We start from the raw sequence: 25,614 nt of genomic DNA, 5'->3' as shown, positions 1-25,614 counted from the left end.
AGCTCGGGGCTCTCCCCACCCCAAGCAGAGCAAAAGCCTTCGCTGGCTGCCCTGTGCTGGTCTCTGCTGGGGGGCCTGCCCCCAGCCCCAGCCCCCCTGCCCTTCCCGCGGGGGGCCGGGGCGGCGAGACCCTCATGGACACCCATTAACCCAGGGAGCTGCTTTTATTTGGGCTCCATGGCACAGTCCCCGGGAGATTTATGGCCTGAGTGCCTTTGATGTGGGCTCCTGATAAGCATCAGGAATATTTTCGTTTCATGACAATGTCAGCCAGTGCGCTCTGACTGAAGGGGGTTTATGGGCAGCAATGTTTCCTGCAGCTATTGAGCCGGCTGCCACATTCCTAGGGAAGGCCGGCCGTTAAAATAAAATCGTAAAACCCCCTCTGGAAGGCTTTATAAACAGAGGGAAGCTTCTCCTTTAAGGGAAAGGATTGGGGAGTATTTCCATTTCAATCAGGGGCATCTCTGGAACAAGACCACAGCCAGGGCTGCGCAGAATTTGTCAGGGGATTAGCTCAGGAAAAGAGGGAGTGCAGGATTTTTCCCCTTCGCACTCACTTGGCTGTTATTCCAAATTAGGCTGTTCGTGTTCTGCTCGGAGGAGGGTAATGAAAACCAGAAGGGAGCCGCGGCGAGAGCCTGGCTGGGGGCAGGGGATGGGGACGGGGCGCTGGAGGCATCCAGGCGTGCACAGGGCAGCCCGGGCACCCCGCTCCTCGAGCAGAGGGTGGGCGGCCCCGCTGCCGGCCTGGCCCCAGCGTGCAAGAGGTACACGGTGCTGCATGGTGCTTCGTGGTGCTGCACGGCGCTGCGTGGTGCTTCATGGTGCTGTACAGCGCTGCACAGCGCTGCATGGTGCTTCATGGTGCTGTACAGCGCTGCACGGCGCTGCGTGGTGCTTCATGGTGCTGTACAGCGCTGCACGGCGCTGCGTGGTGCTGCTCCTCTCCTCCCCTCGATGCTCTGCTGGGAGCAAACCCAACGGCAGGAGAAACCTCCACCTCGGGTGTATGCAGCACGACGGGCAGGGGGGTCCCGCATCGCCCCCGCCATGGCCTGGCTTTCCCACCGCAGCAGCCTCTGCTCACTGTCAACTGCTTCCCACGTGATTTATTTGAGGTTTACGCTCCAATCTGTAATGCAAAGCCACCGAGCGCATTTCTTCCGCCTTGTAATTAAGGCCCCCACCGCTGAAGCGCACACCTGGTATAAACAACTATAAAAATACACATGTGCAGCGCCAGCACTGTTTTTAGGTGCTGGGAACACAGCCCGGCACCGGGTGCCCGTCTGAGAGGCAGGCGAAAGCGGCTGTCCCGTCCTGAGAGGGGGGGACACGGCTGGATCAGGCCTTACACAGCCACTGAGGCTGAGTTGCAATTTTCCCAGGGTTTTTGGGATGCATTTTTGGGCAGGAATAGGTGTCCCTTCCTCACCCATCCTTCCCGGACATCCCGAGGAGCTCTTCTTCTCGAAGGGCATAATTCCAGGGCTGAGCTCCGGGCTTTAAAGACAAATGATTAATGCCTGATAGGTTCGAACTGCCCAGTGGTTGGGAGATTTATATAGCAATGGTTTTCCTGAACTTTACCAAAATACCATGGGCTGAAGCCATGAATACTAAAGCACACCGTCATTTGGGGGCAGTGAGAGCCCCTCACCCATGAGCCTCGGTGGGGATGGAGGGGAAACACCCGGGGCTGGCGAAAGCCCTTCGGTCGGGTGGTCGGAGAGAAGGAGAGCAGCAGCTCCGGGGGCAGAGGTTGCCCTCATTTCAGGTCCCAACTCTTCCTTGTGCCGGCTGGGAAAAGGGAAGGGGTTTCTGTGTACTGACCGAAGAGCATTTATCGCTGCCAGTGAAGGCATGGGAAGCAAGACCAAAGGGCTGCTTCTGGCTTTGAGCAATGTGCCCAGCTGAAAAATAGAGCCTCTAACTGAGGCTGAACGCTGCTGGAAGAGCCATGCCACTTCTCCTTAGAGGAGATGTCTCTCTGATGGCCGTGGCACCGCGCACAGCCTTGGCGTGGGGCTCCCTGCTGAGAGAGCAGCACCCGCATCCCATCCAGAAAGGGATCGGGCTCTGTCCTGGAAGCACTGGCGGCTCCATCCCTCCATCCCCCTGCTCAGGAGGCTCTTCCAGAACCTCATTCCCCCGATGATTTTAAGCTTTCTTCTCATTTCCAGCCTAAGTCTTTTTCATGGCTAATTTATCCCTTCTGTCCTTGTGCCAACATTGTCCTTTAACTTAAACAACTCATCCCCCTGCCTGGTCTTTACCCCCTGTGTGTTTATAAAGAGCGATCATTTCCCTGCTCAGCCTCCGTGCTCGCGGATAAACAAGCTGAACTCGGCTGGTTTTTGGTTGCTCTTTTCCCCAGCGCTGGCAGCCGCCGTCCTGCCGCCCCGCTGTCCCCGGCCCCGCCGGCCAGCCTGGCGCAGGACGAGACCCCATCCCCGCGTCCCCCGGGACCTCCAGCCCCCATCCCTCCGGCTACGGCAGCAAGGAGGGAGAGGTTTGGGGTGGGAAGCGTGCCTGGGAAGAGCCGCGTGCCGATTCCTACTGGCACCAGTGTGAGCACCGGCGCAAAGACTGAAACGAGATGGAGATGGGACGCCCTGTGCTCGGAGCATGGGAAGTTTCCCAGCCTCCCCGGCAAGCAGCACAGCAGGACAAACAGGTTTGGTGGGTGGCATGGAAAAGAAAAAATGGAAGGTCGGCCCCAGCATACCCTGCCGGCGTAAGAAAGTCCCAACCCAGCGCTGCTCCTCCTGCGAAGAAGCAGGTGCTGGGGCGATCGCCAGCCGTCCCTTTGCTGTTTCCCCAGAGGGGATGTCCCCACCGACATCGCTTTCTGCCAGGTCCCACCGGCATCGCTTTCTGCCAGGTGGTTTTGCAGGGCTTCCCATGCCCGCCCCGGCCGCAGGAGCAGGACAAGGCTCCCGGCCCAGCATCCCTCTGCCTCGGTCCATATTTCACAGGAGAGCAGATACCCATTGGCCATCTCACGGTAGAAAACCAAGAACTCAAAGCAATTTTAAATGAACTTTCAAAATGATGAACAAAGAGCCCTTGTCCGTGTTATACAGCAAATAAATCACATCAAAATGATAGTTGTAATTCCCAAAAGTACACAGAGAATTGATTTTCCGATGACATTTATCATGATAAACCGGTGCAGCAGCATACAGGCACATCTTAAGTTGCAGCTGGTTGACTCCCTCCCATTTATCTCCCATCCCATCTTCGCTGGCCACATTTGCACAGTTGCACAAGTGATTATTGCTCCTAAGGACAACAGTCCTGGGGCCGGTTTCAGCTCACCCCGTGCCAAAGCTCGGGCTGGGTTTGCCTTTCGCCCCACGCTGACTCAAGCCTCAGCCGCAGCGGGCGCGGGTACAGGGCGAAGAGGCGTTTTAATGGCTTGCCAAGCACAATGCCGGCACAGGCAGGCTCCCGAGCCATGCAAACTATTTCTGGGTGGACATGAAGCACCTCTGGATTGCAGATCAAAAGACCGGTTGAATCTGGGTTGGTTTAAGCCGCCCTCCAGCCCTGGGCTCTGGAGAAACCTCCCAGGACGAAGTGCCTGGAGCAGCTGAGCTGGACACAGTGTGGGGGCCGGGAGGGTCCCGCCCTGCCGGGGGGAAAGGAGCAGGGATGTGCCAGGTCCTTTGCCAGGGGGAAGGAGCAGGCATGTGCCAGGTCCTTACCTAGCAGAGCCCAGCAAGCGAGGACACTGAGCTGTTCGTGTTGCAGCGGGCAGCAGGCAGGCAGGGTTCTGCCCTGCAGAAATGCCCCAGCCCGCGGTGGCCGGGCCGATACCGCCATGAAACAGCCTTGGTTTGGTTTTGGCTCTTGCCCAGGAACCCCCTCGATTCCTGCGCTGCTGGGGCAGGACGGACAGGGAGCATCCTTGGCCGTGCTGGGCCCCAGGCATCCCAAAAAAGAGCTGGAGACACAGCTGGGCTTCTTAGCAAAAACCAAAACCCTTCCCAAAAACGAAGGACGTTCTCCCAGAAAGCGAAGCCAGCTCCATTAGGATAACATTGCTTTCAATCCCCAATCAGATTTTTAAATTATCTCTGGCCGTGGCGGTGTATATATCTCCCTTTGTCAGAGCCTCGCCAGCCTCTCCCGCTCGCCTTTATTTGTCTTGCTGCTGTTGCAGCGAAAATGTATTGGCTTTGCAGTTAGTGATTACACGTCATCACATACCCAATTTATAACACCATACCCCAAAGAACAGATGTAATAAAGCCAGGCCAGGAAACAGCAATGTTATAAAACAGAGCAGTCAACTCAGAGGTCCTTGCATGTGTGCAGGAAAGAAAATATTATAGACAGTGGTTTGGGGAGGGAGGGGTGCGGGGAGGCAGGGGACTCGTGTGCTGGGGACGGGGGTGGCACATCTGCGTCTCACTGGGGTGTGGACGGGGGGATCGGGGGTGTTCAGTCCCGAAGCCGCTGCCTGGGGTGCGGCGGCCGAGGCAGGAGGGTTGCGGGTGGGTTTGGGGGGGTTGCAGCACCCAGGTCTGGCTGGGGCGGCTGCTGCTGGATGGGCAGAGGGGTGACACGGCTTTGCCTCCAGCCGCGCAGGGGTTTCTCCCGGAGCCACACACAGAGTCAGGGTTTCCTCAGTCTTAGTCCCGTGCTGAGCCCTCAGCCCCCTTCTCTCCAAGGGGAGGAAAAGCGAGGGGGGCTGTTGTCTCCAAAAACTTTGATTTCCCCACCGCTGCCTTCCCCTGAAGCCCCCCAAGCCCCGAGCTATTGCACCAGGAGACACTCTCCAAGAAGACTTGCCCAAAGCAACAATTTATCTTCTGTTATTCACGGGCCAGGGAGACACGAACTCTCGCAGCGGGACCGGCTAATCACCGGCAGAGATAGAGGCAGCCCCATCCCGATAGCAGCATGGCGGCAAGGGGCTGATAAACCGGCAGCGGCAGGAGCGGGTCTCCGGCGGCCAGGCTCCCACTCCGAAAGCAACAGCGCCTCATTATCGGAAAGTTTTTTGTTTAATAATCCAGGGTAATAAAATGCACCTCTGGAGGGCTTTGCCCAGATAAAGGAATGTAAATCGGTGATAGAGTTTTGAATTTAGTTACCACAAAGAACGTGTTAAAGCCCATTGTTCCCCAAGCCTCCGCCAGTGACCTTGGCCATGTCTGTGCCGGCGGCTGGGGCCGGTGCCGCTCCTGCACCCCCGGGACGGCTGGAGGGAGGGATCGGCTTCCCAGTTGGAAGGACCCCAGGCTTTGCTGGGGAATTGGGGGGGGTCCCAAGGAGCTGGGGTCGGCCACGCGTTGGTGGTGGCAGCAGGACCGCCGGCGGACATCTGCCGGGGTGATGCGATTTATCCAGTGACAACAAAGGCAGAGCTTTGGGAAGGGGCTGGGGGAAAGCCCGTGTGCCCTAAAACTGGGTGCACCCAAATCCCCGAAGCACCAGAGGTCTGCCCGGCTGCAGCCTCATCCAGGGACTGAAATACAGAGCCCCGAGGCTTGCTGTAGGCTGCTGTTAAGAAAAAAGGAGTGAAAAACAACAAAAAAAATCTGGTCCTAGATTGTATATGTTTAGAAACTGATGTTATGCAAATTAGCTAGCTTCAAAAGCTAATCACTTTGAAAGGTCAAAACTCACATTCATAATCGGACTAAACAAAAAGCTAATTAGAGGCCTTTTGTGTGCCTAAATGAGGCCAGAGAATTCCCCCTGCTCCCAGGGGCGAGTGATGCTCAGGAGGGCTCTTGGCAGGATTATTCCTTCCGCGAGGTATTTACTAGTAAAACCCTCTTGCCGAATGAATGGAAATAATGATACAGAAATGGCACCAGACCCGAGGCGTGTATTAGTGTAACATTAAACTGCCGTTATGGACTGAAGCATAAATTCGAGAGAGGCCAGAGCTGGAGGGAGATGCTCTGAGCCAGCCCATTCTCGGGATGCAGCTGACACCCGCCACGTCCACCCCGGGCATCGGACGGCTGCTGCCTGCGGGAAGCACGAGGCAGGCAGCTGCCTGCACATGCAGGGGAATGGCGATGCTCTGTCCCCTCGCAGACGATGCCCAGGAGCCCGCGTCCCCTCCCCAGCTGCCCACGGCTGGGGGGCTCTGCGCTGCTCGGGGTCAGGAGAGCTCCGCGAGCAGGGGCCGGCGGCAAGCTCAGCTCCACCAGTCTGCACCCGTTGCAGATTCGTCCCCTTGGCTCCGCCGGTGTCCGGCGTGGTGCAGAGCAGCACACGCAGCTACCGCGGGCACCGCACCGGCTCCGGCGCCTCCCCCACGGGACCCCCCGGCCGGAGCCGCGGGCCCTCCAAGTGCATCTTAATGCTTCCCCAGGAGCAGCCCCTGGGCTCACCCCGGCTGTCAGCGGCACCGTCACTCCAGCTGGTCCGGAGCGCTGGATTCCTGTTGCCAAGATATGGATTTGGTTTTAATAACAGTTAGTGCAAACATTGTAAATTTACTGCTGCTAGAGAGAGTTTTTGAAAACGTCCAACTCTGGCTATAATTTTTCAATCGCACCAGCTGTTTGTGCTCTGCTCATACCTGACATGCTGCTTTGAAATAGCAATCACTGTATTTATAAGAAGGGAAGGACTCATAAATATGTCAGGAGTGGAATATACAACGCCATATTTCACCATTTTCTATTTTAAAATTGTGAGTTATGGCTACAGAAATGTGGTCCCATTAAAGGTGATATGATGTATTTTGTGTCTTGTTCAGGAGCCCATCCATCATTGAGACAATAAAGAAAACCGCACTTACTTTTTTTCCCTGTCGTCTGTAATTTATGATGCCCAAAAAGCTGTAACCTTTTGGCAGGCTTTGCAGAAACTGCTGCACTGTTAGCAACTAAATAACCTTTTATAAGGTTTTAAATGTGTTGCTACAGTCTCAATGCACTTGCTGTATTGATCCAGAAGATCCTGCAAAAAAGGGGAGAGGAACATGATCTATAACAGGATCGATAACAGTATATAGATTGTTGAAAGATGCTTCTAATGATTTTTGCCAGCCATCATCTTTCAATGTGCTGCTCCCCATCTTTTAGGCTTCAGTCTTTGCTCAAATTAATTAACCTTGCTCAGCGTCTCAGCGTGCCAGTGCTCCAGACAGACTGGGAGCACCACAACGTGTTTTCAGCCCGCGGGTTAACCGGACAGGGTGGTGATGATAGCACGGGCGGGGAGGCCCTGGCAGGGAGCAGCACCCCAAAACCAACCTGCAAACCCAGGTCCAGCCTGGGGAAAGAAGGATGGGAAGAAACGGGGTGTGCAGAAGCAGCCCTCCTTCTGCCAGGCTCCCACTGCCCATCCCTGCTTTAGGGAACGGTATTCTTATTTTTTTGCCCTGGCAAGGCGCTGGCCCTTCAGCTGAAGCACGGGGCATCCATCCTGCTCTGGGGGCTGGGACCTATGAATTGCACCCAGAACCTGACGCCACGCCGGGACGCGGGGCCCGCCGGCAGCGCGCCGGCTGCCCACGCTCCGGCTGGTGGGTGCGACGGGTCCACGCCGCGGGGTTTAATCATTAACCCTCGGCCCGGGTTTTAAAAGTGCTGAGTGGAAAGCAATTATAAGGCAGAAGTCTCCATGTTCACAGGGCTATTTAATCAAAAATAAAAGAGAAGGGAGCTGAAGTGGGATGTGCGTGGCTGGGCATTGACGGCGCGCTGCTCCCAGAAAGCACAGCTCCGCTTACCCTCCCCGCCGGCTTCCTCGCTTTGTCATTTATGTTTTCCCCCCAAAGCAGCCACCAAATCATTATTAACGTTATAAATAAAATGAGAGGGCAAGTTATTAAATGTAAAATATGTGGAGTCCTCCTCGAACTCACTGCGTAGTTCATAAATATGATGGCTTAATTTCATCTGTAATCCAAACGGCTGATGAAGCATTACACAGCTCTCTGTTAATTGAAGTTGTTAACAAAGCTGAAGAGAGAGATTATTATGTATAGACTTTTATCCTTCAGGGGTATCATCATAACAGATCATAAATGGAAATGAATTCATCGCTCCCACATGCCATTGCAGGAGCCCGGCGTGCAGTTTTATGCCAGGCGGGTGGCCGGCGCGGCCCCCAGGGATGGGATAGAGGAGGGGTCCCATCCGGGAGGGTGCCCGTCCCCTCCCGCAGCCCCAGCACCAAGCCCCGTGCCCCGGCCGGCCCGGCCTCGCCCCGCAGCTCTCCTCCCGGCACCTTCGGGATGAGCTTCCCGCAGTCCGGCTATCGGTTTGCAAAGCCCCTTGGAAGCCTTTAGCTGTGATGTGCGATCATTGCCATCATCTGGGGCACGCGATATATCAGTGAAGATGGAAAATCCATTCCCTCAGCCGATATATCCCGGCCGAAGCGCTCACGTGCGGGAGGATCCTCCGAGTTCAGGCCAGTTAATTTACTGCAGGGCACGAGGCGAGGTTCTGTGCGGGCACCCAGGGCTCAATATATTTCTGGGCTCCATAGACAAAGGGTCATTACTGTCTCAGACCAGAGCGTCTATGTTCTCAGCACGTTGCTTAAAGTAATAATTGCTTGGCTTCTAGTTAGTGATGGGTTGGTTGTGTTATGGAGAAGTAGCTGCCCGGTGTTAAAAGTTGTATGGCAGGAGAATACCCCTTCCTGCGGCTTTTCGTGGTTGCTCTTTATACCCTGCTTCTGCCCAGCCCTGGGAGATGCTCTCCCAGCGAGCGAGAGCCAGTGCCCACCCCGGCCCCCCGACTTCGCCCTCCCCGCGGCGAGGAAAGCCAGCCCAGCCTGTGTTTCTGGGCTGCGCTGCTTCCAGGTGGAGTTATGAAAACACACAATGCCGTTTCCTTCTCCTGGATCCCATCGGCTTTTTCCATCCAGCACGTTATCCAGGAAATTCTCGTCTATACCTTTGAGGAGTTACCGTGATTATCTGGAACACGTTACTTGCACACAGCAAATGCAAATTAATGTAGTCTTCACATTTCGCCGTGGCAATAAAGGGGAATGTTGACATCAGCCTGAAAGTAGAATTAACTTTTGCATTATGTGGTGTGAGAGCGAGGTGTTGAAACCCGTGTCCGAGACTTTCCAAGTCACAGTAAAGAACTGTTCTGGCAGCGCTGCAAAAACACGGCAGTGTTTCCAAAAGGCAGAGGTAAGCTGAGTGGTCTCTCTGTTCCAGACTGGATTATTGCTTCTGCTGGGCTTTCGAAACCCTGCCATTTTGTCTCGTTACCTCTAATGTGCTCTTTGGTTTATTGCAAGCTCATCTCCTTAAGAAGAGAGAGTTACAGCGCTGTCAGGCTCTGCTACTCTCCGATAAAGAGCCCGCTCCGTTCCCAGCAACATCAGCCTCCCCTCCCCGCCGTAATCCCTCCAACAACCCTCCTTTCATCGCAGCCACGGGAACCCTTTGAACCAGAGCAGACAAGGGCTGGAGGGACCAATCCTGCCTGGGCCCTGCCAGCTCCTTCGCAGCCATAACTCCGGCGGCTCGGTGTTAACACCTTGTTCGCGGCGGCGACGCGCACGTTACCGGAGCCCCTTAAATCACACGCCGAGGCTCAATAGGAAGGGACAAGGCTAAGAACTGTATTGATCCCTTCTGCAGTGCACGGGCATCCGCTGCGCTCCCAAATCCCATGGCGAGCACAAAACCTGGCGTGGAGCGGCCGTCGCCGCCCTGGCAAGGGCGTCCCTGGGGCTTTGTGCCCCCCTGATCCCCATCCCGCTCGGGGAGGTCGGTCCCACCACGGACATTTCGGGTCCCGGCGTGCGGGGGACGGGGATCTTGGGCATGGCTGTCGGGCGATTTCCGTGTAAAAGTGGGTCAGCTCCGATTTTCTGCCACCGGCCGTGCTGGGGCGAGGGCCAGCGGCTGGGCGAAGGGCGGCGGGAGCGGTGTGAGGCTGATGGGGATGAGAGCAGGGGCTGCCGAGAGCCGCGCTGAGCAAGAGCGGAGGGCGAGAGCGAGACCCGCGTGGGGACGGGCTCGCTGGGTCAAGTGGGCTTCACTTGCTCAGCAATTATATCCCATCCTTCTCTCCTCGGAGAGCTGAGCAGAAGGGTAAATTAGCCTGCGTGATTTGAATTAACCCCTTGTCTGCTCCAGCCTCGGTACCTGCGATGCGGGAGGCTGTTTGCTTAGCAGCATCCCACCCCAGGGTGGGAGCCTCCAGCTCCGTCCAGCACCATCCTGCTCTGTCCTGGCAGGGGACGGTCTGACAGGTCCATCGCACGCGACTGCTCCGCTGCTCCGCAAGCAACGCTGCCTTGCGACGAGGCCTGCTTTTATCCCTGTGCTGAGCCGCAGGGGCTTTGCTCTCGGTGGCTGCCTGCACGGAGCAGGGGGGACGCAGGGAAGGGGAGCGGGAAGAGTTTGGAAGAGGATCGCTGGACGTGCCTGTGTGCACGGGGCCAGATGCTGGCTGCAGGCTCGGCTTGGAAAGCACTTTCTTAATAAAGAGCGAGTTTAGTTTCATAGCCACGAAGGGCGGCCGTGTCGTTATTCAGCATGGGGCATATGAAACAGGTCGTTCTGCTGAGACCCTCAGGAGAGAGCAGAGCGCAATAACAGGAGGCTGAAGCGGCTCAGCCCCAGGACCGGGACCACCGGGACCAGGGGTTTGCAGGTGGTGCCAAGCGCGCAGGCGCACAGCGAGCACCCAGCCCCGCATCTGCCGAGAGCAGAGGCGAGGGGGCACCCAGAGCACCCCAGCACCTTTGCATGGGATGGGGGAGATGTGGGGACAGCTCCGGCTGCCCGCGGGGGCTCGTCGTGGCCCTTTGAGGGGGCAGAACCCCCCTGCCTGGCCGGGTAGGCAGCGCTCCAGGACAATTCGGGCTGAGCGGGCTGTGAATGAGGAAGAAGGGAAAACAAATGATGCCAGCAGCAAGTGAAGGAAGTGTAGGAGCATTATGTAAAATATTAAATTTAATGCTATTCCATTTTCCATCTCAGTTATTAAATTAACTGAGAACTATGCTTGCACTTAAAAGATTCCTGTCATATTTTATGCACACGATGATCTCAGAGTAATTCGTGTTAGAAATATGTCATGTTAAATTACAGATACCAATAAACCTTACTTAAACTCAGCATTGATCATGTGTGGGAGATAAACTCCGCAGGGCCAGCTCCCCCCCGGGTCGTGCACCCCCGGCACTTCTCCCCACGCAAAATGCACCTGGGCGGGAGCAGCGGGTGACAGCAGGGATTTGCTTTCCCCCCTCCCACCAGCACCAGCATCTCCCACCGTAGGGCTCGCAGAGTCAGCCGGGCACGGCGGGACGCAGGCACGGTGCTGCTTATCTGCTGGGGCGAGCGGGTGTTGCTTGACGTGCGTGGGAGAGCCGAGGGCGCCGGGCAGGGGTGAGGGGTGATGGCTATCCGTGGGGAGACGATACTGCTTATCGGCAAAAGATTTCATGTCGCCATATCGAATGTGGCACGGTGGGAGTCTGTCTCCTATTTGGTGTCACCTCTGCTTGCACTGGCCCTGTCTTTCCAGCTTTCCCCTTCTCGCATGGGTGGATGGAGCGATGGACGCGGCAGCCTCGCTTTCTCCGTGCGCTTTGCTGGGCCACGTAAAACCTGCTCCTGCTCCAGTGCTGAATGTGCCACTTTTCCGAGGGCCGAGGTGGCACCCGCGCACACAGACACCCCCATCCCGGTGTGATGGGGCTGCAGCAACCCCGAGGAGCTGGGGGCAGCGAGCGCTGTCATGCCCCTGCTGCAAATGGGGAAACCAAGGCAGGGAGGTCAGCCCCTGGGATGCTGCCCCGGTGGCACTGCACGTGTCGGGGCAATGCTGCCTGCTGAGGAGTGCCCCCCGAACCCCAGCCCATCGCTGCAGGACAAGTGGTTGCCCAAGAGCCAGTGGGCAAGTGGGCAGCAGCGGGCAGGCGGGCTGCCCCAGGCTGTGGCACAGTGCCTGGCTGGCCACGCTCACCGCGGGGCTCCCTGAGCCCTTGGAGCCGGCATCCATCCTCGGCACAGGCAGGGCAGCCCCGGCTGACAGCTCCGTGCCGTGAGAGCGAGCCAAAGCTGCATTATGAGGCGCCAGGCTCGGCGGGAGAGGAAAGGTGCTAATAATAGGCCTAGGCAGACAGGGGAGCAGCTCCCTCCCAGCCCAGGGTCCTGCTGCCGGCTGCAGGATGCGACCTCTAGTCATCAGCCGCCTGGGGGATGCTCTCCTGGTCCAGGACCCTGTGCGTGGAGCAGACCCCTCCACCAAGGCGTGAGGCCAAACGCCCCGCCAGCTCAGGGACTGCCAGGCTCAGGTGTAGAGCGGTGCAGGTTCTGTTTTGCAGACAAGAACGGTACAGACGTGCTCAGGGTGGATATGTGTGCTTGGTCCGGAGGGTCCTGGTGGTGCCCCTGTGCCGCCCACAGCCCTAGAGGTGGATGGACCCCGCTGGGGCTCTGCCATCAGGGCAAAGCCAGCGCATGGGGACTGCAGAGCCCTCGACGGGACAGCAGGACCAAGCTCCTTCCCAAAACCTGGCCTGCAGCCTCCCTGGGACTCGCCCCGCTCCCTGACTTTGCTCTGTGGTGCTGCCCTCGTGATCCAAGATTCAGCTTTTCCTTTATTAAAACAGTCTCTGCCTCTGTGTGCAGGAATCACAAGCTCCGGCTGCCCCGAGGCTGCTCCTGCCACAGCACAGAGGCTTTTCAAGAAAGTTTGGCTTCTGCCCTCCCTTGAATAGAGCCGCTTGTTCTCGGGAGCCGGTGGCCCTGGCTGCCTTCCGCCCGCTGCTGGGCTCCAGCACCCTCCTCCTCGCCAGCCCGGCCGTTTGCTCCGAAGCCTGGGTGCCAGAGACGCAGCGCATCCGGACGGATGAGGGCAGAAGCCCCAGTTGCTCCTCAGTCGTCTTCACCTTGAGTGACCTGACAGGAAAGCCCCAGTGTCCCCGGGGCCCGGTGCTGCTAATCCAGACCCAAAGAGCACCCGAAAGCTCAACCCGTTGGTTCCTTTTACCGTGTGAGCTACCGAGAGGCTCCCCACGGTCAATCCCTGCCGATGGTCACAGGCTTAAACGCGACCTGCCCAGCGCACAGCAGGGTTTGAACCCTCCTGCTAAGGACGTGGTGGCTATCAGCCCTCCATGTATGAACCTGGGGCTGTGGTGCAACCATCCCTATCGACAGCAACTTTCCAGAGCCGCCAGGAGCCATCTTTGGAGCTGCTCCCATGTTGTCTCAGCAGCCAGACAGGTGCTGGCAATACTGGTCTGGCGCTGGGTGCCAAGCACCCACAAGCCGGGCGCTGAGCTCTCCGTACCACGCAGCTGAGCATCCCTGGTGCCAACACAAACCAACATTTGCCACGGCCACATGGCACCACCAAACCGCCCGCGTCGGCAGCCGTGACCTTGCAAAGCTCAGCTCTGGTGGGAACCCCAGCCCCGCGCCGGGCACCCCACGGCTGCCGGGGCCACGGGTACCCCTCGCCGCAGCCGCCCACCGCCAGGGAGTAATTGGGTGCAGCAGCACATGCTGCAGGGCTGCTTTAATCCTGCTCCAGGTGGCTGCAATCCAGTGCAGGATTTACAGTGCCCTGACCCTGAGCTGTCAAGAAGGAACAGCCAGATTAATGGGGTGGGCGGGTTCGTGCAATAATCGTTTGTTTGATGTGACAAGCCTGATAGGCGTTGATTTACTTACAGACTGATAGGCTTTTAATTGAGCACCTCCGTCCCAGTCACATCAAAGGCAGAGGTTGACAAGGGGCCCCTTTTACCAAAAGCTCCCAGTGACTGACAGATCCTGGATGCTAATTCTCCCGGGGAGGGGGTTCCCTCTTTCTCTCTTCTTGTTTTTTCTTTTTTTCTCTCAGGATCGGCCAGGCGGGTGCAGAGAAAGCCCCTGTTCTTGCAGGAAGGGGTGCCTCTCTGCCCCCTCCCCATCACGCTTACCCAGAGCCCTCCGGCAAAGCCAAACCCTCCTGCACAACCCAGTCAGGCTTTTGTCCACCTCTGCGAGGCGTTTTGGGGTCCCTTGCCTCCTCCCCACTGTTGGCCATGATGCCCAGGCTGCTGCAGGCAGGAGGGCACCCGCTTCCCCGCCGCACTGTCCCCAGCACCGTCCCCATCACGGAGACGCTGCCACCTTGCAGCCCATCTCATCCCTGGGGATGCCCTTCCTCCGCGGGGGGCTGCCGAGCGCTCCCCTCCTGCCTGGCTCTCTACCCCCAAAACTCAGGTCTTGGAGCTTTGGGGTGGCTCTGGATGATAGCCCTCCCAAAGAAGAGGAGGGATGTATCCTGCTGGGTTGCCGCAGGCTCCTCGCCGGCGCGGTGCCACGCTCCGTGCTGGCACAGACAGGGCTGGGGGTCAGGGTGCACCCGTGCGCATCGGCACCGCACCTTGCACCCATCCCCAGAGCCAGCAGGGTGGCCCAGCGCCCTCGCCCCCATCACGGCACGCTTCGGACGGGACCACTGCGGCACCAACAAGAGCAGCCCAGGGCGGTCCCGGCGGTAGTGACCGTGGTTGGGTACGCGGCACACACCCATCACCAAACCCATCTCTGGGTCCAGAAAACGGACAAAAGACGGTTTAAATGATCTGAAAAGCAGAAGGCAGAAGCCAGTCCATGGCTGGTTTATCGGTGATTTTCTGTGTATCAGGGTGGCTGACCTGCCTTACCCGTACGAGAGCTCGTGGGATTCAGTTACCCACCGAGAAAGAGATTTTGCGAATTAGCTGTGGATGGGCAAAGAGAGAGAAAGTCCCGGCGGGGCGAGTGCGCGGGCACGCGCGTGTGACCGCGCACGCAGAGCCCGTGTGCGCCCATCGACCCACCAAACGGATCATGGAAAAGCCAAAGGAAAAAACCCCCGAGTGGCTCAGACATTTTGTGAAAGACTTATGGGAGATTATACTCTTAATGGGAAATTTAAGGAAGCGGGTGTAAATCACAGCTCTTTTCTCTAACCTGTGGTGTGGCATTCGCCTGAGCCTTTGGGCTGGATTAGCTCTGTATATTTATGTTTTAAAGTCTGATGTGTTTTTCAGTATCTAAATATAAATTATTTTTACTGTATCAATGATTAAATATTTTTCTTTGAGATCATAGAGTCCAAAAAAATAAATGTTTCTGAAAAGGCATTCAAAAATTTTAAAAGAAGAAAAAAAAATCCCTCTGAGAACCCCTTTTGTCATTTGCAACCAATAAAAATGCCTATTGTTATGAAGGGCTCATAAATAATCTGATTTTGGCATGCTTTCATACCATACAGAAAATGAATAAATTAAACTTGATTTACAGCCTTTTTCATTTGTATTAGAGCTGCTCCAAACATTTTATGTAACGTACGTGCCAGATGAGCTACACCAAATGGTTTGAGGCTCTGGTCCTGATATTATAGAAATTAAGTTGTTTTAATTTGCATAGTTTAATTAACTAATACTGGCAAGGAAAAAAAGAAAAACAGAGGTAAAAGTGATTTTTTTTTCCTCTGGGTGTCTGAGGACTAAATGAACCCACCGAGGCAGATCCCCCAAAAGCGCTTGAGCCGGTGCCAGCGCAGGGAAACGCCCGCGTCCCCGCAGCGCTTTTGGGGGGGCCGGTGCCGCTGGCAGCACCCGGCCGGCCCAGGGCCCCTTCCCACTGCTCCCATGGTGAGGGACATCGGGGGTCGCTGTCACCTCCCCATTTCACAGATGGGGAAACTGAGGCACATAAGCTCGGCACCATTACCGTGATGTTAAGTAAGACTGGCTCATCGGGGAAAATACCCCAAACCGTCCTTACTAACAACCCATCCTTGTAAAGGCCACCACTCTGATTGCGGCGGCAGAAAACTTAGAAATAAACAGGCCAAAAAAAAAAAAAAAAAAAGCCTGAAGTAAAGCCGCGGTGACCCAACATCAGCCCCGCCGCCCGTTTCGATCCGCTGCCCAGCCCCGCGAGGAGAGCAGAGCTTTCCTCCCCTCCGAAGCACTTTGGTAAGTGTGGGATGTTCTCCTCCCCCTCCTGCAATTTATCCCGGAGAATTTCACACCAGGAAACAGCTTCATTACATCAACAACAGGAAGACCCCACTGATTTGTCACACAGAAAAACAGCTGTTAGTCACACATCAAGGGAATAGGGGAGGAAAAAAACCCTCACCTTTTTTTGCTTTAATGTTCACGCCGTTCTTTAATGTTAATCGCTCTGCAGAGGAAAGCGAGCTACCCGGCTATTCAATAAGTAACCATCACCCAGTGAGTATCAGTTAATATCTAAGTGTCTTCCTGCTTTTCCTGCTACATGATTGCTTTGGAAAGAAAGATTAATTCCAACTTTAAAAAAGAAAACACTATTCTTATCATTGCCAGAAGTCTATATGGGTTTAAAAAAGAAAAAGCACTTGCTTGTCGTTTTACATCTTGCAATTTTGTCAGTTGTTTTAAAACATGTCTCCTGTAATAAATAAGATCATTTTTATGCACTTGTTCTGCAGCTAAAAGCGAGGCCTCAGCTCGCGCGGTGCTAGGGAGAGGTGGGACTCAGAGACGGGAGCGGGGCAGGGAAACCGCTGACTCGGATGCTTTTGCTCCCACGGAGACAGCTGGAGGGGCCGCGACTGCCATTGCCTCAGTTACAGGGTGGCTAAGAGAAGGTGATTTACCTATAAAATAGCAGGTATACAACAAGCACCGACACGCAAATAAAAGCTCAGCTTTTAAGAAGCCTCTTGGATCCCCATCCCGCCGCGATGGCCGTTGCCGTCCCCTGACTCCCCGCCGCCGGCTCTCCTGGGCTGGGACCTCGGTGGGACCCGACCGGGGACCCGCCGGAGCAAAGGCTGCCCCTCTGCCCTGTCTCTCTTAGCAAAGCTCCCCGTCCTGCCCTGTTGAGGCAGGAGATGGTGCCCATCCGCTCGGCAGGGCCGCCAAACCTGCTCCCCGCTGCTCCCCGCGCACCCCGGCAGCTCCCGGGCAGCCCCGCTTTTGCCAGACGAGGAGCGTTTTCCCAGTTTCCCTTAAACCACATCCAGCAGTGATGAAATGGGAAAGGCGTTTATTCCAGCAGAGCGAGATGCTGGAAGAGTTACAGCGATTTAAATTCATGTCTTATCCCACCACAATTTCCCGTGCAGGCTGCGGCGGTCAGATGCCTCTCTCCTCCTCCATCCGCGGAGTCTGGACATCGCTCCTTGCCCGCTCCGCACCCCCGGCTCCGCTCGGCCTCGGGATGCCTACGCCCGGAGCCGACATCAGTCCGTGCCACGCTGCGTAAAACACGACACGAAGAGCAACCTTCCGCATATCAGCAACACAAGAACACGTTGCAAAACTGGAGACGATTTTTCTGCTAAAGGGTAGGGCGAAAATAGAGAATAAAAGCACCAAGGGCCAGACAACGTGTTGTCCGCAGGTGCGCTTCTGCACTGTTACTGGCTGCCGACACAGGCAAGTGAAGGAATACGCTTGACTCCCTGGGAAAAACACTTTCTTTTGATGCAGGTTGATAATTTATGTATTTAATGCCGTGGTTTGTATAACGACCGCCTCAGAAAGCAATTTCCTAGAAGTCACGACTGCTGCCCTGGCCGTCACGAAGGGCACGCGTCCTGCGCAGGCGGCTCTGCGGGCAGGGCTGGGACCGAGGGGGTTCCAGCAGTCCCTGCACATCACTCATTTCCCAGCCGGCTTTTAAAAACTCCTCTTTAAAAATACCTGGGGTATCGTGTGTGCCTACTGTCCTGCACCACCCAGGACTGGTGGGACGAGGCTGGAAAGGGCCCGGGGAGCAAGGGGCACCCCCGTGGCGTGTGTCACCCGAAAGCCCCGCCAGGAGTCACCCCAAGTTGCTGAACGATCTTAAATTAAAACACAATTCCCTCTTCCACGGCCGTGCTTCGCGGGTTGCAAAAACGTCAGAGTCCATCGGCGCTGTTACGGCTCCGCGCTGGGGATACGTCCTTGGAAAAATAAAACCTCTTTAATAGCAGCCCAGGTGGGGCAAGCCCTGATTAGGGAGCAAAATATCATTAGTCATTTCTGAAAGCACTCACGGAGGCTTTTTGTCTTCTTTGGCTTTACTTTTATTCAAAATATTTTGCTTTTCATTCAGTGCCTGTGTTATTTTTATTTGGCAAGTGGTCTCGTTTATTTTATTTGAATATCCTTTGTGGCGGGCAATTTCTAAGCAGAGGGTCAGACTTGTCGTGGAGCAGAACTGAACGTGACACAGGGAAGTTTTATTTTCTCTCCCTCTGGTCTCTGTTTCCCTTAAGGAAAATGGGACCCACACAGATTTTAGAATTAAGAATATAACCAGAGACATCAACACTGAGCAGGATTCATCATTACCCATGATGACCCTTGGATGAAGTTTTAATCCGGCAAGCACAAGCCGAATCTAGAAATGTTCTCTGGATGTCCTCCGGAGCAGGATCAGGCCTTCGAAATGACCGGGCTCTGGGGAAGCGATAACCGCAGCCCTGGAGGCATCGCTTCCTCGCGCCCGCCCTCCCTTTCAGCATCCCCCGGGGGAGCCGGCCTCGGGAGCGCTGCCGCGTCGCCGCTGCTCTTACGCACTTGTCCCACCTTACTTTATGTTATTTTGTTAAGGCCGTGTTGTTGTTGGCGTCCAACTCGAGTGACTTTGAGGAAAGATTTTTTTTTTTCTCTTTCCTCCTTACTTGAATGGCTCCTTTGAAAGGCAGCGCCTCTCCGTTTACATCCCCGCTGTCCGGATTGAATCAATCTTGCGGTCAGCGTCGGGAGGGGGAAAAAAAAGAAGAAAAAAGCCTCACAAAGAGGGAAAATTGACAGGTCCGACCAGCGGCGTGATTGATAGCGGTTGGAGAAGCGGGTGCGACATCGGGCTGCACTGGGGCGATGCCGGCGCTCGCTGGGGAAATCCAGCAAAGCCTTTTTTCCCAGAACCCGGAGCAGACGGGCTTGGTGAGGGGTGGCCGTATGAACTTAATAATAGCAACACTGTTGGAACATAAAGCATCTGTCAGGAGTTAATATGATTAATTAGAGGTGTCTGTCTCTCTCCCTCTTTCCCCTCTCCCTCTCTGGGTAGGCAGGAGGGACCTGAAACCCAAAACCAGGGAGGGCGGAGGTGGGTCCGTGCCCTGGCGCTGGCCGGAGCGGACACCCAGCCGAAGCCCCGGGAAAGCTGGTTCCTCCCCACCAGCCCCGGCTCCGCTGCAAGCAATCGCCGTGCAACCTGCTATGGGCAAATGATACGCCTTCAGCCAGAGGTACATGAAGGAAAACACGAAAATGTCAAACATCCAGAGTCATAAACGTGCCGGTGGCACCCCACGCCGTCAGAGGGATGGGTTACCGGGCTCTCAATAGCCGATTTGTTCCAGATAAGCCTTAATTTTAGCAGTGCAGCGATGACATCTACACACTCATCCCTCCACTTTTCCGCACCCGAGCCGGCAGATGGGTTCAGCGTGTGCAGGGCAACACGTGGCTGCCTTGCGTTGCACGTGGAGCATCCTTCCAGCTCCTTGCCTTCCTTTCCTAAAGACGCCACGTTGCTTTTCTCCAGGCCAAAGGTTTTCAGTATTCGCCTCACCCCAGCCCCCAAAACTTTCTCCCATGACCCCCCATCCCCACCCCTTTGCACGTCTCTCCCCAAGCCCCCGTTCTCCCACCGGCTCCCAGCCCAGGGGAGCAGCTCCCCGTCCCACCATGACCCCGCAGCCGCTGCACGCTGGACGTCGCACCAGGCTGGGCGAGAGCTCCAAGATTTAACCTCAGCTCCTCATGGAAAGAGCCTGGCTGACCTCCGTGGGACGCTGGATTTCAGTCCCCCCGCTGCTGACTGCGGAGCCCCAGGGGTTTGTGAATGTAATTCAAAGATGTCTGGAAAGGTAACTAGAAATAGGACGTTAATTGTCAGGAAGCTTAATTAGTTATACAGCGGGCTGCAGCATCACTGGCAAAATTTTAAGACTCTGCAAACCAAAGAAAATAGAAAAGCTCTGAAAGAATGGAGTATTGTAGGTACGTAAGGGAATTGCCGCTTTTGGTGGGACCCGGGTTAAGATCGGCCCCATTCGCCGCGTTGCAGGTGCACTGGATGCACAGCCGATGGCTGCGTGTTTATTGATGGGGTGAAACGATCAGTGGCCGTTTGGTCCCTACCCCAAGAACAGAAAATGCTCTGTGGCAGCCAGCGCTGCTGCTGTTAAAATACTTGAAATGCTGGTGACCGCAATACATGCAAAATAAAAAAGTACGTATGCAACCTGTGCTGGCCTTTCAGGTTTGGGCAACACTGCTGTCCCACCAGCAACCCCAGCACTGCCCCAGTTTGCACACAGGTTGTCGCTGGGACCGGCAGAGACATCGAGCTGCCGCTGCAGGGAGACGGGGGCCTCGCTCTGCCCCACATGGGTGAGCACCCCCAGGCAGGGCGCCGGCAGCCCTCGCCTTGTGTGGCACCGGGGCGGGACGGGGCGCAGGGCCTGCACGCCGGGTGCTGGGTGCAGGGGTCGGGCTGGGCGCAGGGGCTGGGGAAGGTTTGGGTGCAGGGCAGGCAGACTGGGTGCAGGAGCCATTGCAGCAGCCATGGCAGCCAAGCCGTGCCATGCCATGCCATGCCATGCCAGCTGAGCCATGCCATGCCATGATACGCCATGCTGGCGTGCCATGCCAGCTGAGCCATGCTGTGCCATTCTAAGCTGTGCCAGCAGTGCCATGCCAGCCAAGCCATGCCATACCATGCCATGCCATGCCATACCATGCCATGCCAAAGTGTGCTAGCAGCACCATGCCATGCTACGCCACGCCATCCCAGCTGTGCCATGCCATGCCAGCTGAGCTGTGCCATGCCGTGCCATGCCGTGCCAAGTCATGCCAGCCATGCCATGCTCTGCCAGCTGAGGCATGCCATGCCAAGTTGTGCCAGCAGTGCCATGCCATGCTAGCTGAGCTCTGACATGCCATGCCATGCCAAGCTGTGCCAGCAATGCCATGCCAGCTGAACTGTGCCATGCCATGCCAGCTGAGCTGTGCCATACTGTGCCAAGTCATGCCAGCCATGCCATGCTCTGCCAGCTGTGCCATGCCATGCCAGCCGAGCTGTGCCATGCCATGATGTGCCATGCTATGTCATGCCAGCTGAGCTGTGTCATGCCATGCCATGCCATGCTCTGCCAGCTGTGCCATGCCAGCTGAGCTGTGCCATGCCATGCCATGCCAGCCAAGCTGTGCCATGCCATGCCATGTCATGCCATGCCAGCTGAGCCGTGCCATGCTAGCCGAGCTGACCGTGCCGTGCCATGCCATGCCATGCCAGCTGAGCCGTGCCATGCCAGCCGAGCTGTGCCATGCCATGCCATGCCATGCCAGCCGAGCTGTGCCATGCCATGATGTGCCATGCTATGTCATGCCAGCTGAGCTGTGCCATGCCATGCCATGCCACGCTCTGCCAGCTGTGCCATGCCAGCCGAGCTGTGCCATGCCATGATGTGCCATGCTATGTCATGCCAGCTGAGCTGTGCCATGCCATGCCAGCCATGCCATGCTCTGCCGGCTGTGCCATGCCAGCCGAGCTGTGCCATGCCATGATGTGCCATGCTATGTCATGCCAGCTGAGCTGTGTCATGCCATGCCATGCCATGCCAGCCATGCCATGCTCTGCCAGCTGTGCCATGCCAGCTGAGCCGTGCCATGCCATGCCATGCCATGCCAGCTGAGCCGTGCCATGCTAGCCGAGCCGACCGTGCCATGCCATGCCATGCCATGCCAGCTGAGCCATGCCATGCCAGCTGAGCCGAGCCGTGCCATGCCATGCCATGCCATGCCAGCTGAGCCGTGCCATGCCAGCCGAGCTGTGCCATGCCATGCCATGCCGTGCCATGCCATGCCATGCCAGCCGAGCCATGCCATGCCAGCCGAGCTGTGCCATGCCATGCCATGCCGTGCCATGCCATGCCATGCCATGCCAGCCGAGCCATGCCATGCCAGCCGAGCTGTGCCATGCCATGATGTGCCATGCTATGTCATGCCAGCTGAGCTGTGTCATGCCATGCCATGCCATGCTCTGCCAGCTGTGCCATGCCAGCCGAGCCGTGCCGAGTCACGCCAGCCATGCCATGCTAGCTGAGCCGTGCCATGCCAGCCGAGCTGTGCCATGTCATGCCATGCCGTGCCATGCCATGCCAGCTGAGCCGTGCCATGCCAGCCGAGCCGTGCCATGCTGTGCCGAGTCACGCCAGCCATGCCATGCTCCGCCAGCCGTGCCGTGCCATGCCGGCCATGCCAGCCGCGCCGTGCCGAGTCACGCCAGCCACGCCACGCTCGGCCAGCCGATCCGCGCTAACCGCGCCGTGCCGCGCCGTGCCGTGGGCGGCTCTCCCCCACGCGGCGGCGCGGCGCGGGGCGGCGGCGGCGGCTCGCCCCCCCCACCGGCGGCTCTCCCCGCCCCGGGGGCCCGGCCGGGCGCGGATTGGTGCGCGGCGCCGGCCCCCTCGGAGCGCGGCCGCCATCGGGGCTATTTGACGTGTCGGTGGGGCCGGGGAAGGGTTTCGTCTCGCCGGGGCCGCCGCCGCCGCCGCTCCGCCGCCCGCCCGGCCCGGCCCGGCCCCGCGGAGCCCGGCGCCCCCCCCCCCCCCCTTCCCCTGCCGCCGCCGCCCCAAATGAGCGGTGCCCCCGGCGGGCCCCGGCCGAGGACCCCGCCGAGCCGCGGAGCCGCGGGCGCCCCGTCGCCCCGGCCGCCCCCCGCCGACCCGCTGCGCCAGGCCAGCCGGCTGCCCATCCGCGTCCTGAAGATGCTCAGCGCCCACGGCGGCCACCTCCTGCACCCCGAGTACCTCCAGCCGCTCTCCTCCACGCCCGTCAGCCCCATCGAGGTCAGTGCCCGCCGCCCCCGCCCGCTCCCCCGGGGTCCCGCCCGGGGCTCCCCCCCCGCGCCCGGCGCTCCCGGCTCCTCCCGGCCGGGCTCATCCCGGTCCGGCGCTCCCGGCGCCTCCCGGCCGGGCTCTGCCCTGCCCGGGGCTCCCGGCTCTTCCCTGCCCGGGGCTGCCCCCCGAGCCGCTCCTTCCCCCCCCTCCCGCTGCAGCCCGGCTCCCCCCACCCCACCCCGGTCCTTCTCCCCGGCCGGGCGCATCCCCCCCCGCCCCGTCCCCGCCATCCCCCGCGCCCTGGCTCGGCGCCGGGCCCGGCCCCGCTGGACCCGGGGTTTTGGGGGTGGGATGGGATGGGGGGGCGGGGGGGAGGCCGGGCCGGGGGCGCCGTCGGGGTCCCCCCCTGACCGGCTCCGCTCCGCCCGCAGCTGGACGCCAAGAAGAGCCCGCTGGCGCTGCTGGCCCAGACCTGCTCGCAGATCGGCAAGCCCGACCCGCCGCCCTCCTCCAAGCTGAACGCCGTCGCCTCCGCCGGGCTGCCCGCCGCCGAGAAGGAGCCCGCCGCCCGCCCCGCCGCCCTGAAGCCGGCGGGCAGCGGGGACGCCCCGCCCGAGGACAAGTCCAGCTTCAAGCCCTACTCGAAGGGCGGCGGGGAACCGCGCAAGGAGGGCGGCGCGGACAAGGCCGGCTTTCGGGTGCCCAGCGCCGCTTGCCCGCCGTTCCCCCCGCACGCCGCCGCCTCGCCCGGCGGCTCCCGCGGCGCCTCGCCGCAGCACGCCGACCCCAAGGGCGCCGAGGAGAAGAAGGAGCCCGAGGCGGGCAAGCCCAGCCCCGAGGGGACGGGCGGGGGGCTGGGGCGCGGGACGGCGGAGCCCGGGGCGCACGGCGAGCCCCCCTCGGGCCGCAAGTCGGAGCCCCCCGCCCTGCCGCCCGCCGGCCATGTGGCCCCCGTCTCGCCCTACAAGCCGGGCCACTCCGTCTTCCCTCTGCCGCCCTCCAGCATCGGCTACCACGGCTCCATCGTCGGCGCCTACGCCGGCTACCCGTCCCAGTTCGTGCCTGGGCTGGACCCCACCAAGCCGGGCCTGGTGGGCAGCCAGCTGCCGGGGGCGCTGGGGCTGCCGGGCAAGCCGCCCAGCTCCAGCCCGCTCACCGGGGCCTCGCCGCCCTCCTTCATGCAGGGATTATGCCGGGACCCGTATTGCCTGAGCTACCACAGCGCCTCGCACCTGGGCTCCAGCAACTGCTCCAGCTGCGTGCACGACCCCGGCAGCCTGAAGAGCGGATACCCCTTGGTGTACCCCACGCACCCCCTGCACTCGGTGCACACCACGCTCTCCTCCAGCGGCACCCCCAGCCTGCCCGGCCACCCCCTCTACACCTACGGCTTCATGCTGCAGAACGACCCCCTGCCCCACATATGCAACTGGGTGTCTGCCAGCGGACCCTGCGACAAGAGGTTTGCCACCTCGGAGGAGCTGCTCACCCACCTACGGACCCACACGGCCCTGCCGGGGGCGGAAAAACTCTTGGCGGGTTACCCTACCTCCGGGCTGGGCTCCGCAGCCTCCTGCCACCTCCACCTCCCGCCCGCCGCCCCCGGGAGCCCCAACACGTTACCCGCCTCCCTCTCCTTGAGGAGCCCACACACTTTGGGACTAAACAGGTACCACCCCTACGGCAAGAGCCATTTGCCCACAGCCGGCGCCCTGCCGGTGCCCTCCTTGCCGGCCGCCGGACCTTACTACTCTCCATACGCGCTCTACGGCCAAAGACTAACTTCAGCTTCTGCACTGGGATATCAGTAACTACGGCAGCCCCTTCCCCGGCTCCAGCCTCCTCCTCGCCCCAGCCCCCCCGCTCCCTCCTTGGACTGTGTATTTATTTACTGTATGTTAGCTTAAAGCTGGGAATATAAGTGCATTAATACACCAATGAATCAATGGTATGCAAAAAGTCTGTGTCCAAAAAAAAAAAAAAAAAAGAAAAAAAGAAAAAAAAAATCCTTTACTTTGCAGGTGTGGGGCTTTTATTTTTCCCTTCTGTTTCTTTTGAAAGATTTTTTTTTTTCCTCCCCCTTCTTAATTTCCCCTGAGAAATTCTTGCATGACTCCTGACACACAAGGAAAAAAAAAAAAAAGCGCGTTTTTCCTCCTCCCCCTCCTCGTTTATCGTTCTGGGATTCTGTTCCTCTGCATTTGTAAAGTTAACAGATGTAATTTTTTTTTAATTTTTTTTTTTTTAAATTTTTTTTTTTTTTTTTCCCCCGCAATGACTTGGGGGGCGGCTGCGGCGGCCGGGCGAAGGCCTGGCCGGGCTGACCCCCATCCCACGCCGAGGGCTCTGCCTCCGCGATCGCCGCGTCCCCACCCGCGGCCGGGCCCCGCCGTGGGAAGCAGGACCGTGCCCCCCCCCCCCCCGCCCCGGGGGCCGAAGAGCGGCGGCTGCAGCGGGCAGGACCGGGGCGCCCCTCGGCCGGAGCAGCGGGAGGGCGGCGAGCGTGGCGGGTGGATGAGCTCCGGCTTGGTAAGTCTTATTTTGTTAATAAATGACTCTTGGTTATATCCACCCTGTGGTGTCTTCTCTCGTCCCTCCCGGCGCTGCCCGGGGCCGGGGGGGGGCTCCGTGCGGGGCCGCGGGCTCCCAGCACCATCTAGCGGCGGCGGTGGCGGCGGCTGGTCTCGAACCCGCGGCCCCCGGGGCTGGCGGGACCCAGCCCGGCACCGAGCGCGGCCCCGCCGCCTCCCCGGGCACGGCCGCCCGCCCCGGGCCCGGTGGCGGCTGCGGGGCGGGGGGGGTCCCGTAGGAGAAGAGGGGC

The 25,614-nt window shown here is 58.6% G+C and overlaps 1 protein-coding gene across 1 annotated transcript; it reads left to right on the top strand.

Moving 5' to 3' along the window:
* Window positions 1-22,589: 22,589 nt before the first annotated feature.
* On the top strand, window positions 22,590-24,655 carry LOC309601515 (zinc finger protein 703-like; the record flags this gene model as incomplete). Its single annotated transcript, XM_082334552.1, has 2 exons — window positions 22,590-22,802; window positions 23,225-24,655. The coding sequence occupies 2 exons, from the start codon at window positions 22,590-22,592 to the stop codon at window positions 24,602-24,604; spliced, it is 1,593 nt and encodes a 530-aa protein (XP_082190678.1). The 3' UTR covers window positions 24,605-24,655.
* Window positions 24,656-25,614: the final 959 nt, after the last annotated feature.

The sequence above is a fragment of the Platalea leucorodia genome (genome assembly GCF_965183815.1).
Source record: "Platalea leucorodia genome assembly, chromosome: W".
Lineage (NCBI taxonomy): Eukaryota > Metazoa > Chordata > Aves > Pelecaniformes > Threskiornithidae > Platalea > Platalea leucorodia.
Note: the sequence above shows the minus strand (reverse complement) of the source record. Positions and strands in the feature narration are given on the sequence as shown.